At 60.5% G+C, this 14832-nt stretch overlaps 1 protein-coding gene across 1 annotated transcript; it reads right to left on the reverse strand.

Moving 5' to 3' along the window:
- Nucleotides 1-310: 310 nt before the first annotated feature.
- On the reverse strand, nucleotides 311-11056 carry MFSD2A (MFSD2 lysolipid transporter A, lysophospholipid). Its single transcript, XM_064172520.1, has 14 exons — nucleotides 10973-11056; nucleotides 10731-10853; nucleotides 10006-10130; nucleotides 6550-6673; nucleotides 6350-6428; nucleotides 4972-5144; nucleotides 4768-4858; nucleotides 4113-4234; nucleotides 3740-3823; nucleotides 2849-2932; nucleotides 2263-2375; nucleotides 1926-2069; nucleotides 1547-1723; nucleotides 311-968 (listed from the first exon to the last, which is right to left on the reverse strand). Exons 1-14 carry the CDS (start codon nucleotides 11054-11056, stop codon nucleotides 911-913), a joined length of 1581 nt encoding a protein of 526 aa, XP_064028590.1. The 3' UTR covers nucleotides 311-910.
- Nucleotides 11057-14832: the final 3776 nt, after the last annotated feature.

Consider the following 14832-nt stretch of genomic DNA (forward strand, 5'->3'; position numbering starts at 1 on the left):
CAGCTGCCTCTGCCCTGTTTCCAAGCCCTGGGCTCACAATCTCCTCAGCCCTCACTTTGATTCCATTCCTCCCTCCACCCCCTCTTGAAAGGGAGAAGAGAAAGGAGCCTTTGTTGGGCTGCTGCAGTGCAGGCAGCGAGCAGGGAGGCAGAGGAGGGTAAGGGGCTGCTGGGCACAGGCTGCTGCCTGGATTAGGGAATTCCTCTGCTTCCAGCTGAGGGAGAAGTCGAATCCTGCACCTCACCCAGCATGTGAGGGAAGCCTGAGCTTGCTGACATCCACAAAACCACCACAGCCAAACCCAGAGCAATTCCAGTCCTCTCTGCCCACGCCCCTGGCTTCTCCCACCTTTATTAACACCAGCAGGTCCTGGGGGTGGGCTCCTGTACAGGTATATACAGACAGCAAAGTGCTGCTTATTTACATCCTTAAGTTAATTGGGGTCTAGAAAAAACCCCAAGGAGAAGAGCTTTGCAAGTCAGTGTCCTATGTACAGGCAGCAGAGGTGAGCTCACGTCCTCGGCGCGGCCACATTGACAGTGTAATGTACACCAACCATTGCCCCTGGCCCCACGGGGCACGAGTGGCAAACAGGATCCCAACTCCAAGAGGATCTCGACTCCAAGCTTTTCTGCTCTCTTTTCTCCAGGACCCAGCAGGGAATCTTGGTTCTGGTGGCACACACAAGTCCCCGAGGGTCATTCGTGTAATGTACACTACCAGCGCTGTGTGGATCCCGTGGAAGGCACAAGACCAGCACAGATCCTGTGTCCCAGGCACTGCAGGCTCCTTGGGGCTTCTCCCAGCTGCTCCTCACGCTGCACACCTATGGCAGTACCAGGCTGGGCCAGCTCTGGAGGGGACAAGTTCTTTGGAGAGCCCTGGGGCGAGTGGATGGACCCAGCCCGGGTCACACGATGCTGGCCAGCTCTGTGTTGTCCGACTCTGAGCTGCTGTTGCTCTCCTCCCTGGAGGGGGTGGGGGCAAGAAATAAAGGATGAGGAGGAGACATGGAGCAAGGTCTGCCTGTGAGCACAGCTCTGCCTTAGAGAGCAGAGCAGAGAGATCACCCTTGGAGGTGTTCAAGAACCCTGTGGCCATGGCACCTGGGGACATGGTTCAATGGCCAGGGTGGTGTTGGGTCAGGGGGTTGGACTGGATGATCTTGGAGGGCTTTGCCAACCAAAACAAACTCTGAGCCAGAGTTGCCTCACTGGTAAAGGCCTTAAGATTGAGTCCAACCATAACCTAACATCTGCCTTGGAGCCAAGGTGCCCCTGAAGGGCTCAGGAGGGAGGGCACCACCTTGCACAGTGCCCAGACAAGTTCTCTTTGGCAGCTGGGGCAGGTTCCCGTTGGTCTCAAGCACCTCACACCACCTCTTTGGGAGTCAGGATTGGGAGGGCAAAGGCAGCTCTTGCCTCAGCCCATCACCCACGGAGCCTGGAGGACAAGTCACAGTGTGTCCCAACCCGCCTGGGCCTGATGCTGCCTCCCCACCCTGGCTGGCACACCCTGCACGCTGCCCCCAGAGCGCTGCCCCCACCTGAGCTCCTGCAGGGCTTTCTTGTTCTTGCGCCGCTTCTCCTCGTCGATGGGGTAGAGCTTGAAGAGGAGCAGGCCCAGCAGGATCAGCCCCACGGGCACGGCTGACACCAGCATCTTCAGCGTGGTGTTCACCTCGCTGGGCTGCGAGCAGCCCCGGGTCTGGTACCCTGCGAAGCTGGCGACACAAAGGCACCTTCAGGCCAAGGAAGCTGAGCTCTGCAGGATGCCAACCTGCCCCCGAAGGGAGAGGTTTGGAGCCACAGTGGGATCTGGAGCTCCCACCTCGCTCCCAGCCCTCGGGGAGCAGTGGTGCCTGGAGGCAGAGGTGTGAGGCTTTGTCCCCCTCCCTCCCCCTTGGCTCTCGTGCAAGAACTCACTCTAAGCTGAGCGTGGAGATGCCCAGGGAGACCCCAGAGGCAAACTTGGTGAAGAAGACATAGAAGGAGAAGAAGATGGCTTCGTGGCCATGGGAGTCAGGGTGCTGCAGCTTGAAGTCATCTATGACATCTGGGAGCATGGACCTGTGTGGAGAGCGAGGTGGTGAACACAAGGACTGAGCCAACAAACGTCTCCTCTGCCTGCTGGGAATCCCATCTTGGGTTGAACACAGCACAGAAAAGGCCTCCCAGGGACTCCCAACCGCTCCAGCAGGCCCTGGAAGCACTTTGCCCGGGTCTTGAGGTGCAGTGCTGAGTGCCAGGACCTCACACTCACCAGGGCAGGAGGAAGGCAGCTGCAACACTGATCCCAGCAGCAACAGCCACGATGTAGGTGACGATGAGGTTACTGTCCAGGACGGCCACCAGGATGAGGAAGGGGATGGCAGACTGGAGAGGGGACAGAAACCAGGCTGTGTCAGCAGTGCCCTCTGGCCTCTCCCCTTCTCTCCCCGTGCACAGCAGACCTCCAGCTGCAGGGACAGGCACTGGAGCAGGCTGCCTGGGGAGGTGGTGGAGCTACCAACCCTGGGGGGTTTAAAGGTGTTTGGATGAGGAGCTGGGGGACATGGTCTGAGAGTTGTTAGGCTATGGCTGGACTCCATGGTGCCTTTTGTGTACATGTCTGACAGCTGAGGAAGCAGCAGTGCAGCTTCCCCCCCAGAGCCCCATGGCAGCCACACTCCTGCTGGCCTTGGCCACATCCATGACAGCACAAAGAGCAGGGTGAGGGACAGGCACCAAATTGTCACCACCAGTAGGCCCTGCCAAGCTCTGGGCTCTCTGAGGGACACAGCCCTGCCCAAGCCATGTGGGGAGCACCACCTTGATGTGCAACTCTGCACCTGGGGGGAGCCACTCACCGAGATGCCCAGGTAGACAGCAGTCTTCTTCCCAAAGTGGATGAGGAACCACTGCCAGAGGGGAATGGTCAAGGTGGCCGAGAGCTAAGGGAAGAGGAGGTCATGGTGGCACTTGCTAGCCAAGCTCTTCTCTGGTGGAGAAGCTCCTGGACACAGCCTTCCCCCATCACCATTCCAGCAGCTCTGATTTCCACACTCGCAGGGCTGGCACAGCCACGCTGCTGCCGCCCTCGCCCCATCCCTCACCTGCCTCCATTCCCAGGAAGGACAACTTGCAATTGGAGCAGGTGTGTGGGGCCACCTCCTCCTCCACCCTGGCACCCAGCAGGTTCCAGGACATCTGCCCAAACAAAGGGAGGACTTAACTCAATCCTCAGTGCTGGGAAGGGACCTGATCTTGTCGCTGCTGTGCACAGCGTGGACAAGAGCCAGACCTTGGCACCTTGTACCTCCTCATCTCGTCAAGCAGAGAGGATGGGAAGGGCTGCCAGGGATGAGGCAAACTCGGATGGGCCTTCAAGGAGCTGTTTTGCTCCTTCATTCTGGCAGCAAACACAGAGCTTTTTCTCAGAGCTGGGCGGGAGGGAGATAAGTGGCAGGATTTGGACAAAAGGTCCCCATGACTCCTGATCTCCTCCATCTCTGGCTGCCTTCACTTGGGAACAAAGACCTTGCTGTTCCTGCCAGCCTGTCTGGTCTTTGCAGGACACTTGGCAGCTCCTTCTCCCTCCCAGGAGACCTTCAGCCACTGTTCCTGCAGCAGACCATAGTGGCCTCACAGCATCCCACTCCTCAGCCCAGGGAGCATCCATCCCACAGCAGCTCCTGGGGAGGACCCACAGTATATTCCCCTGCAGTCCTGGAGGAGCTCCAGGACAGGGCCACACTCACCATGATGGCCAGGAGGATGTTCTGGAACTCGTTTCTGAAGCCCAGGGTGTAAGTGCAGAAGAGGGCAAAGTTACCTTCCAGCAGCTGTGAGGGAGGCAGGCAGTGGTTAGGGGGGACAGGCAGCAGGGGGATGTGCTGCTCCTCACAAGGCTGCACCCAAGGCAAAGCAGGGGAAGAAAGCAGCCATTCACTGACCCATCCGAGGCCAGCAGGCCACATCCTTCCTCTGCCCGGGGCAGCTCCGGCTCCCTGAGCTGCTGCCTCACACACTCCCAGCCCCCAGGCATCCTTTTGTGTCCTGCTCTGCTCAGCCGTGCCCAAGCTGAGCTGCTGCCGGTCCCTCTTGCAGTCCCCCAGGCCCAGCTGTGCTCACCATGAAGGCCAGCGAGGTGAAGAGGAAGCCAGCAATGAGCTTGATGTAGGCACCGTGGTTCATCACCAGCTTCAGCCCCTGGAAGAAGGAGACAGGCTCGTCCGACTGCAGCTGGGACGACTCTGGGGAGCAGAGTTAGACCATGTTAGACCTCCAGGTGCAAGGGCTCCACTGCCTCATGCCTGCTGCTGAGCTGCACCAAGCCCTGCCCACCTCAGCATCCCACCCCAAAGGAGTCAGAGTGATGCCTGCAGGAACCTCCCTGCCCTCAGCCTCACGGAGAGGTGAGGATGGTCTGGGTGATCTGCACGGGACAAGCAGAGCTGAAAGCAGAGGGAAGGAAGGACAGAAGACACTGGACTTTGGACATCACCTCACCCTGGGATGCCCTGACTGACACCAGCAACCTTAGCCAGCCAAAACAGCACAAGATAAGGTTTATCTGTGGCAGTGCAGAGAGCCAAGTCCTCAGGGCTGCGCTGGAGCATGTCCTGCTGGCACTGCCCTCCTGCAGCACCTTCCCCAGGCCCTCATACCCAGGGCTAAGGTACCCATGCTGGAGCTGAGGCTCCAGCTGCCCCTCTCCTCCAGGGCAGGCTCCAAGACCTCAGCCAGGGGGCATTCCCAGGCGCCTGGGGCATGCCCCAAGCCTCACCTCTCCTCTCCCGCACGCCCACCGACAGGATGATGGCACAGAGGACGTAGAGCCCCCCGATGACCCCCGCAGCGATCATGTAGGCGTTTCTCTGTGCAAGAGAGGGGAGCAGTGAGGGGAGAGGCTCCTCCCAGCCACCTGCTGGGTCAGAACTCCAAGGAGCAGGTGTCTGGGGCTGCCAGCAAGTGCCCAGCCCTGGCTCACCGTGTCAGTGAGGGAGCCTGTGTCGCGGGTCATGTTCAGCTCCTCCATGGCCACCGAGGAGTTGGGCTTGCTGGTGAAGAGGGGACCCTCCACGCAGGGGGTATCCACCTTGCCCACGATCTGGCCCTGGATGGCAGTGCCCAGCACAGAGCCCAGCACTTCCACTGTCATACCTGGAGGGAGAGGTGAGTGGGTCTCAGTCAGTGGGCACTCCAGGCATGGGTGCAAAACCCCTCTCCAGAGCAGAGCCTCCCCAGCTGCAATTCCCTGCCCCTCTCCAGGCAGCTCAGCAATCCTACAGCTCCCTTCAGATCACCAAGTGCTAAAACCACGGGGAAAGAGGGCTGGGGAAACTGAGGCAGGGAGAGAGGCCAACATCTGGTCCTGCTGGTCCTGCTGCTCTACAGAGCACAAGGAAAGACTCAGGAGCTCAGATTCCTCCATCTGCTCCAGGCAGGCACCACCTCCCCATCAGCTCAGCTCTCACCAGACCAGACAAAGATGTGTGCTGGAGGAGCTGGGGAAGAGCTCAACAGAGCTGCAATTCAAGCTCAGAATGATGTTCATCACACACCATCCTGTGACCAGATGAGCCCTTCCAGCAAGGCATCTGGAGGAGGACCCATGCCTCAGCTGCAAAGTTCACAGTGGCAGGGTGTTTAGACCAGTAGGAAACTACCCAGGGCTTGTTTGAGCCCATTCCCAGCCCTTACCCTGTCCTCAAGTGGCAGTTCCAGACATTAGGAACACCAGACTAGAGTGAAATGCAGCAGCAGAGGCTTTAAACTTGCTATGGGGTTTAGTCTGTTTGGTCACCTTATTATGGCCTTTCAGGATCTTAAAAGGGCCTACAAGAAAGCTGGGGGGGGACTTTTGAGGCTGTCAGGTAGGACTGGGGGGGGATGGAACAAAGCTGCAAATGGGGAGGGTCAGCCTGGATGTGAGGAAGAAGTTCTTCAGCATGGGAGTAGTGAGAGCCTGGAATGTGTTGCCCAATGAGGTGACGGAAGCCTCATCCCTGGAGGTGTTTAAGGCCAGGTTGGATGTGTCTCTGGACAGCCTGATGTAGTGGAGGTGTCCCTGCCCATGGCAGGGAGGTTGGAACTGGCTGATCCTTGTGGTCCCTTCCAACCCTGACTGATTTTAAGATTCTATCAATCCACACCTCTCGAGGTCAGGCTGCAAGCATCCCAGGCTGCGTTCTGCTGCCAGCCTTCCCCTGAGGGCACCCACTGCTCTGGAAGTGCTGCCTTCTCTTAGGGGACCTTCTGAATTCCCCCACGGATTCAGCTCTCTGCCCTTGCATTGCTTAGGTCCCAAACCCAACATAGAACCCAGCTGCTGAGCAGCAGCAGGAAGGGAAGGAGATTGCTCTTACGGTAGGCAGTGGCCGAGTCCCTCTCGCTCTGCTCCCTGCTGATGAACATGGTCAGCGCCGAGTAGGGCACATGGAAGCACTGCAACAGCACCACAAGAGTTAGCCTAGGGCTGGGGACCTGCCCTCCCACACAGCCCAGTGAGCTGAAGGCAGGGATCCATCCTCTGCAGCCCCTGGTGTGTGTGCAGAGCCCAACTCACCGTGACGAGGGTCTGGAAGGCGCAGTAGAAGATGAGGTACCACATCACCTGGCCCCTGGAGATGTCTGGCACGAACCAGATGAGGATGTAAGCAGTGACAGCAAACGGGGTGGAGAAGATGATCCTTTGGGAAGACACAACATTAGCCTCACAAGCGCACAGTGCCTGGGGAAACCCCTCCTTGCCCCCCCAGCCCAGCTCTCCCCCCTGCCACACATCCAGTGAGGTTCAGACATCTGATCTGGGGGCTCCTGAGCTGTTCTGGGGTGGCTCACCCTGCTCCAGCACTTAGGGATGATTCAAATCAGGCTGGAGGCAGCAGCTCAGGTCTCAGAGGGTGAGGAGGGGAAGAGCTGACTCAAAATTCCAGGGAAAAGCTGCATTTGCAGAAGCAGACATCCCAGCTTTGGTGGAAGCCACTGATCTGCTCCCACCCTCAGCCCCAACCTCTCCCCCAGGCAGCACTGGTGTGTGCTCAGCAGGGTGCAATCACCTCCCTCAAGCAAGGGGCCCTGCATGCTCCCCAGCCAAGTGCCTCTCAGCAGCTTGGCATTGCTGCCAGCCTTCCCAAGAGCCCTGGGCTCACCTGCCTTCTGGCAGGGATGGGGCAAACCAGCAGCAGCCTGGCTCCTTCTTTGACCCCTGCTCAGCTTCCCAGAGATGCAGGCACAGGGGCACGGGATGCAAAGCACAAGGGAGGCTAAGGGTGGATTGCTCAAGCCCTGGGCCCTGGCAGCAGTCCCAGCAGGACCGATCAGCGAGGGTGATGGCAGTGGGGAGCCACTCAGTGCATCTCTCCACTCCATCCAGCACCTCTTGTAACCCTGCTGCAGCCCAGCCAGGAAACAGCTCTACCCTGCACCAGCAGCCCGAGCACACCACAAGCACCCAGGTCCCCCCCATCACTCAGGGGGTCAACTCCTGCTCCTGGAGGTCAGTGAGCCAGGTGTGGAGGTTACCCCCACATCTGCTACGGGGACAGGTTTCAGGCACCGTGGTGCTCCCCAAACCGCTGGATGGAGGCTGCACCCTGGAACGATGCCAGGAGAACCGGACACAGGACAGAGCCTTGTACGGCCAGGACTGGCCCTCGACAGCTCCGGCGCCGCGGCACAGCCGGATCCTTCCGCCAGGGCTGACGCACAGGACGCAACGTTTAAATATACAGGGAAGGTGGGGGGATGGGGGCGTGGGGTGAGGAGCAAGGAGCTAAATCTGCCTGGATGGAGAGCAGGCAGAGGCAGTGCACAGGACCGAACACATGCACATTTTTCCAAGCGCACGTCAGCCCCCGACGGCAGTGGGGAGGGGAAGGAAAAGGGGGGAGCCAGCTGCAGCCACTCCTCTCGCAGCCCTGCTTATCACCCCTCGCATACGTGGAAGAGCCAAGGGAAAGTTTCGAACCAGCAACGACGTCAAAGCTCGGCGGCGGGAACCGCGTCAGGCGCGGCGGATGTGCCAACCCCCCCTTGCCCCATCCAGCCCACCCGCCTCGGGGCTGGAGGGCTGAGTCCTATGCCAGGGGGGGTGACCAACAAGTCCTGGGCCAAGCGACTCGACTTCGAGTTACCCCTGACCGAGGCCAAGGTGATTAAGGCGCCCGGAGGAGGCTGCCCGTGACGCGCTCGCCCGCTCATTGGCCACCCAGCCATGGTGTGTTCCTTTGTGCCACGGCTCAAAGCAGCCCTTCCCGGCTCCCACACCCCCTCCCTGCTCGGCATTTTAACCCTTTGCAAACAGGCGCTGCCCCGCGGGAGGAAGGTCAGCGCTGCCTTCCTCGGGCACCGACACTTCCAGGAACGGTTTAGGCACGGAGCGGTCCGAGGTGGTCAAGGAAACAGAGACTCAGCCCGGGGCTGGGGACAGGACGAGAGCCCTGAGGTCATAGGGGTGGAGGAGGCGGCTTAGGGGATGAGCTGCTGGGAAAAAAAGATACCCAAAAGTTTCGGAAAGAAAGAAGCGAAAGAGCTGATGGCTCCCGGGGGAAGTCCTCTCTGCCTTCCAAGGGGTCAAAACAGCCCCAAGCTTCGAGCAGGCGCTGCCGGAGCTTGGTGTCACACAACGAACGCCTCAGAGCCCGGCAGAAACTTCGAGCACCAAAGCCCTGCACACAGCAGAGTCGCCTCGTGGGTGCTGAGCGCTGGGGTCGGGCAGCAGCCTCCGAAACCACCCCGCAGCACCTGCAGCTGCTGGCTTTGCACAGAGGGAAACCGAGGCAGCAGAGCGAGCGGCTCTGCAGCCACCCGGCCCGGGGCTGCGCGGCCCCACGAGCTCCCGAGCTTCAGAAGGCTTAAACTCAGCTCAACTCCATCCAAACCGACCTCAGCAGGATGCCCTTGAGCCAGCAAGCTGCTGGCAGGCGGCTGGCCGGGCAGCGCTGAGGGGCCCAGCACAAGTCGCAGGCTCTGGCTGATTTTAAGGACGCCGGGAGGAAGGCAGGCACCGCATCCGCATCCTCCCCCTCCCCCTGCCGCTGCAGCAGCGCAGGCAACGCGCATGGCTGCCCCACGCAGCCCTCATCTCCGGACCCCAGCCCCTGGCGCACATGCGGCCGCTGAGAGACTATTTCAGGCCACGCTCGGAGCTTGGCTTTACCAGCAGCCAACTGCCACTGCCCAGAGCTATTCCAGGAAAGCCCCGGAAGCAGAGGGTATAATCTGCAGGGAAAGGACTGTGTCCCTCTAATTCCACTCCCCCCCCCCAATGCCCACCCTCTCCGCTGCATTGTATTTCAGCAGTCCCACAAGTGCCCGGGCCGTGGGTTGCTTTAGCACAGGACATGCCACCGTGCCCACACTTGGGCACGGGCAGCCTACAACGCTCAGCCTCCCACACAGGCACAGGTGTTTGTAGATGTCCTGAGTTTGCCCTGGCTGCAGGCAGGAGCTTCCTAAACCCCATCCCACCTACTCCAGCTTCATTCCACATTCCTTAGCTCAGCAGCCTGAACTCCAGGGCAGCAGCAGCAGCAGCCACGTGCAGACAGCCAGCTCGGTGACAGCTGCTTCCCTTCCAGAAGGGCACCCTCGTGACCGTCAGCTGGCACCACACCACCACGCGTGGACCATGCACACACCCCCGTCCCTCCTCCCTGAGGGTGCGATGCCACCTGCTCTGTTGGCAGCGCGGCTGCATCGCCAGCCAGGGGCTCTGCAATCACCAAAGGACCAAAGTCCAGCATCCCAGCAGCTCTTAGGGAGGCTGGAGCTGCTGCAGGGGCAGTGACACAGGGGACAGCTCGGGCACTTGCACAGGGACACCCTGGGACCAGAGTAACAGCTACAGACTCCAAGCCCCAGCTTGTTGGCACCACTTTGGGATTTTGGGGGCACGTGGCATGAGAGAGGGAGTCAGCACATCCTGCCCTGGCACACCTCATGCCAAAGGAGACCCAAGGCTGACTGGCAGGTTGTGACACATCAGGCAGGGATGTGAGGTGCCACGGGAGGCTCTTACCAGGGCATCAGGCGGCCGACACGGGTCCAGGACGTTTTGCTGATGAAGAAGCCCACCATGGGGTCTGTGATGGCATCCCAGGCTCGCCCCACAAACAGGATGATGGAGGCATAGAATGGATCCAGCTGCAGGGAGAAGATCTTGTGTCAGGGCACCCACAGCCCTGTGCCCCTGGCTCCCCTTCCAGGGCTACTCAAGAACTTCCCAACCACACCGAGACCCCACTGGGAGCAGGGGATGGGGCCCTCGGCTTCTGCCTCTCGTTCAGTGAGCTTTGAGGCCCCCATGTAGAGTGGGGTTTGGGGTCCTTTGTTCAAGCAGGCTTTGAAGCATGGCATCCCAGTCTCTCACGGTGCTGGAGGGACACTTCCTACACCAGGCTCCCCATCTCAGAGCAGAGCTCCCCAAAACCCGCCTACAGCCAGCACAAGTGTCTCAAGGGTGCTTCTCTGCCTGCTTCCATCGAGCCAAAATCGCTGTGGTTTCCCGGGACAAAACCCGCAGGACCTACACCACGACCCAGTGGTATTGCCTGAGAGAACCCCGCAGCCCCCGCACCGAGCCCCCGCAGGACTGCGTGACCGATACCCCTGCTCCCCGATTGCAGCGAGGGTCTGGCCAGCAGCAAGCCCCGGGCGCATCCCTCCACAGGGCAAAGAGGCACCGAGAGCTCCAGTTTCTCCTTACCCCCGGTGCCAGTGTCCCCGCTCTGGGTCTGGCCGTACCTGTGCTACGTCCAGGAGGTAGATCTGGAGGAAGAAGCCGAGTGCGCAGCCCGTGATCTGGTACGGGGCCCCCCCGACGGCGTAGCACAGCTTGCTGCATACCGACAGCCGCTCCCGGTTCTCCTGCAAGCAGGCTCGGCGTTAGCGCGTCCGGCAAACGCGTCCCAGCGCCCCCGTTCCCCGACCAGTCTCGGTCCCACCCCGGCTCGCTCCATCCCGACTCCTCCGGTCCCGGGGCTCACCTTGCGGCGAGGCTGTCGGCAGGCGGGCGGCAGGAACCCTCCGGGCCGGGCCCGCTCCGCGCCGGCGCCGCCGCCCCCGGCCATGCCGTGCGCGATGAATGGGGCCGCGCCTCCGCCCGCGCCGGCCTTGTACCGGCAGCGCCCCGCCCCGGGAGTGGCCCCGCTCCGCGCCTCCGCCTCCCCCGGGCCACAGTCCTCCTCCCTCCTCAGCCCTACGCGCAGCACCTTCGTCCCGACGCTCCTCTTGCCCCAGTCGCCTTCTACATCTCCTCCCTCTCCCACCTCTCGGCTCCTCATCCCCTCCTCCCTCCACTCCCTCAGTCCTTCATTCTCCCATTCCTTCATTCCCCCAATCCTGCATCCTCCAAATCCCAATCCCCATCTCCATTCCTGAATCCCTCACCCTCCTTTCCCCCACTCCTCCATCCTCTCCTCCCTCCATCCTCCTCCACTCTTTCACTCTGCGGCTTTCAATCCTCATCCCTCAACTCTTCCATCCAAATTTCCCATCCTTCCATTTCCTTGTCCCTCATCCTTGTCCCCTCATCCCTCCATCCCTCCATCTCCAACCCTTCATTCCCCATCCCTCACCCTCATTGCTTTGTTCCTTCTATCCCCCAATTCCTCCTCCCCTCAAGTCTCTGTTCCCTCATTCCTCATTCCCATCCCTCATGACCTCACTCCATCCCTTCCCTCTATGCCAGTCCTTCATCCTTTCCCTTTCTGCACCCCCCCCGTCCCTCCATTTCCCCCCCAGATGCTCTTATTCCTGGCAGAGGACACTCTGTTGTCCTTCAAGGGACCGCAGCTGGATACTGTCACCCTCCCTGTCCCATCGGCTCCCAGTGGCACTATCTAGTAAAGGTTGGGGACTGGAAGCTCTCAGTGCCAGCCCCAGCATGGCCCCACTCAACCCCATCCATGGGGGGGCAGAAGTGAAGCAGGGGCTTCCCCCCCGCCCAGCACCAATGCCCATGGCCTTTGGTTGTTACACAATAGTTTTGGTGCATGATGGTGGCTCAGGCACCTCTCCCTGGGCCACCAGTGGTGTCCTCTGTCCTAGGTGGCTGCGTGGACATTGATCCCAGCACCTCTTGGAGCAGGTGTAGGTATGGCTGTGCCAGTGCCATGTCACATAGTGACAGCCACCAGCTCTTCTCAGGCCAACAGGGTTCAAAGATCACCCTTAGATATGCTTCGAGATGAGATGGGGCTGCAGAGCTGGGCCAAGCCAGCAGGGCCAGCGTGGCACCACTGCCATCACCTGATTGCCACCTGGAGCTGGATGTGGAGCTGCAATTACATGGGGCCGGGGACAGGCTGGGTGGGTAGTGGGCACCGAGCAGGGACCTGGGGTGCAGCAGAGCCTGAGCAGGCACTGAGGACAGGCAGGGTGGGTGCACCCCAGTGTGGAGTGGTGGCACAACAGCTCCAGGCACTTCCCCTTCGATGAGCACTGTGCCGGTGTCACCACTGACTCACAGTTTCCGTCCCCTCACACAGCTCTGCTGGGGGTTTCCCTGGCACCACCACGCCTCACTGCCCCCTGCCCACCTGCGCCGGGCACCCAGGAATGCCACCCACCGGGCACCATGGCCTGCACAGGGCTTTGGGCTGTCCAGGTGTGTTCAGTGACACAAAACAGCTTGAAGAAAGAGGAGAGTGAGGTGTGGGCAATGCCACTTTGCCAGCCAGTTTGGCAGAGACCTGTCTTGGGTTCCTGAAGCCGCTGTGCTCTGGTGGTTCGAGTGCACCTGGCACTGGGCAGCCCCAGGATAGGCATCCTGGTGTGAGCTGGAAGTCCTCCAGGAGCCTTATATCAGGGTGGGCTTATGCCCACCTCTACCAGCACAGATGTGATGAGCCAAATGGCCTCTGCTCTCCCTCAGCACCCTCTGGGTGCTGGTGCAGAGCAGAGGGCCCTCCCTGGGCGCTTTCTCACCGGGGAGGACCATGCCAGAGAATCAGAGAACTGTCTTGGTTAGAAAAGAGCTCTGAGATCATCGAGCCCAGCAGGATGTCCTCCAGGCAGCATCGCTGGGGGCATCCGTGCGGGTTTGTGCCCCTGCCTGAGACCAGCCCTGCCTCACCCCCGAGCCACAAGTTTGGGTACCCCAAAGCTCTCTGCTCCCCCAGCACATATGACCAAGGATCTGCCAGGGGGACATGTTTGAGCCAACATCCTCCAGGCTCGGTGCAGACCCCCCCCAACACTGTGCCTCAGTTTCCCTCCACGGAGAAGGCACGGGAGCAGAGGTGGCACTCGCCTGCCCCGCAGGGACCAGGCTCTCCGGAGACAAGGTCGTCTCGTCCTCAGCTCCTCATTGTCTTTGGCCCCGGCGCTGTTGCTCTGCTCCCTTTGTCTCAGGGGCTCCTCAGCTCCTGATGCTTTTGACATTCCTGTCCTTGAGCAGATCTCGGAGGAGCTGCCTCCTGGACAAAGGGGGCTTGAGTGGAACAATGAGCGGCCCTTTGTGCTGGGGCCGGGGCAGAGAGCCCGCAGATAGGTGCAGCTCTGCCTTACATACCAAAGAGGAGAAGTGGCGAGGCCAGGATTTCCCTGGCTTAGGAGGATTTTCTCCCCCAGATCTGGTGTTGCACAATTCCCAGGGAGTGGGGGAGAAGATTTTAGACCTTCCACCCAAGCAGATGCTCTAAGGGATAGTCACAGCAATTAATAAGCTGCTGAAGGCTGATCCCAGTGGGGATGTTGGTGCAGCAGCTTCCACCATGCTACCTACAAGTGGTTGAAGCTGGGCTACTCACAGTCACCCTTGGCGCCGGGACCAGCTCAGTGTGATGACCTAGAGCTCAAACACCTGGCTGAGAGTGGTGCTGCACCATCCTGTCCTCAACACTCCTGAGCTGGGGACATCACTGGGCTCTAAGGGTGACATTTCAGGGGCTGGGCTGCAAATGCTGGCCCTAGGGATGAGGCTGAGCCACAGGAGCATGGTTCAACCCCAGGAACATCACAGGGCCAGGAATGGGGGTTTCTGCAGTGGGTGCTGCCGTCCTTCCTGCCACCCACACCTCTCTGCTGTCACAGATCCGTCACAGCCTGGAGCAGGAGCTGAGCAAGAGTGAGCACACCTGAAACCAGCCAGCCCTGCCAGGCTGGGCCAGCCAGGAGAGGCAGCACAGGCTTGGGGGCAAACTGGCAGTAAGGTGATCTCAGACCTGCTGGGGGACTACAGGCCAGCCTCAGTGTGGCTCCCCAGTCTGGGGACAGTGCTGCCCACGTGCAGAACTCCTCTTCAGACCTCGGGGGAGTCTCCTGGCATTGGTCAGGGTGTGCTGGGGGCAAAATAAGTGCAGTGCAGATGAGGAGGCAGCAGGGCTGGAGCCCATCCTGTGTTTTCCTCTCCTTTCTCTGGACTTCACTGCCTGCTGAATCCAGAGCAGGTGGCTGCACCCCCAGGATGCCAGCGCTAGCACGACCCCGGGGCTGTGAGGACTGTCCCCTGCCACTCGGGACTGGGCAGTCTTGTGCTGCTCCTGTGCCCTGCGGTGGTGTGGGCAGGGACTTGGGCAGGCGTTTCACAAGGGCTCATGCAGAGAGCTGCCCAACAGCTTCAGCAGGACAAAGGGGATGTGGCAGCAACTGCCGAGTGCCACCCACGCCCCTCATGCCCACACCTCTCCTGCGTGGGACCCTGAGGAGCGTGTCACAGGACTGAGAAGGATGAGAAGGGGCTGGGATACGTCGGCACAGGGACTCACAGCTTCTGCTGTCCTTAGGCAGTTGGGAATCCTGCAGGCACAGCAGACCTGGCTGGAAAGCTGCTGCTGCAGCAGGATGGGGACAGACAGAGGCAGAGGCCAAGTGCCCAGATCAGGGTGACCCCAAGGACACCCAT

This window comes from Pogoniulus pusillus, chromosome 37 (genome assembly GCF_015220805.1).
Source record: "Pogoniulus pusillus isolate bPogPus1 chromosome 37, bPogPus1.pri, whole genome shotgun sequence".
NCBI lineage: Eukaryota > Metazoa > Chordata > Aves > Piciformes > Lybiidae > Pogoniulus > Pogoniulus pusillus.

What these genes read in the sequence shown, in the direction of transcription:
- MFSD2A (XM_064172520.1), bottom strand. Translation starts at nt 11,056, where the DNA reads ATGGCCGGGGGCGGCGGCGCCGGCGCGGAGCGGGCCCGGCCCGGAGGG. An exon ending in GTCGGCCGCCTGATGCCCTG is followed by an intron (nt 6,674 to 10,005) that starts GTAAGAGCCTCC and finishes GTCTTCCCAAAG; the next exon opens with GATCATCTTCTCCACCCCGT. An exon ending in CTGTCTACCTGGGCATCTCG is followed by an intron (nt 2,376 to 2,848) that starts GTGAGTGGCTCC and finishes TCCCCTCTCCAG; the next exon opens with TCTGCCATCCCCTTCCTCAT.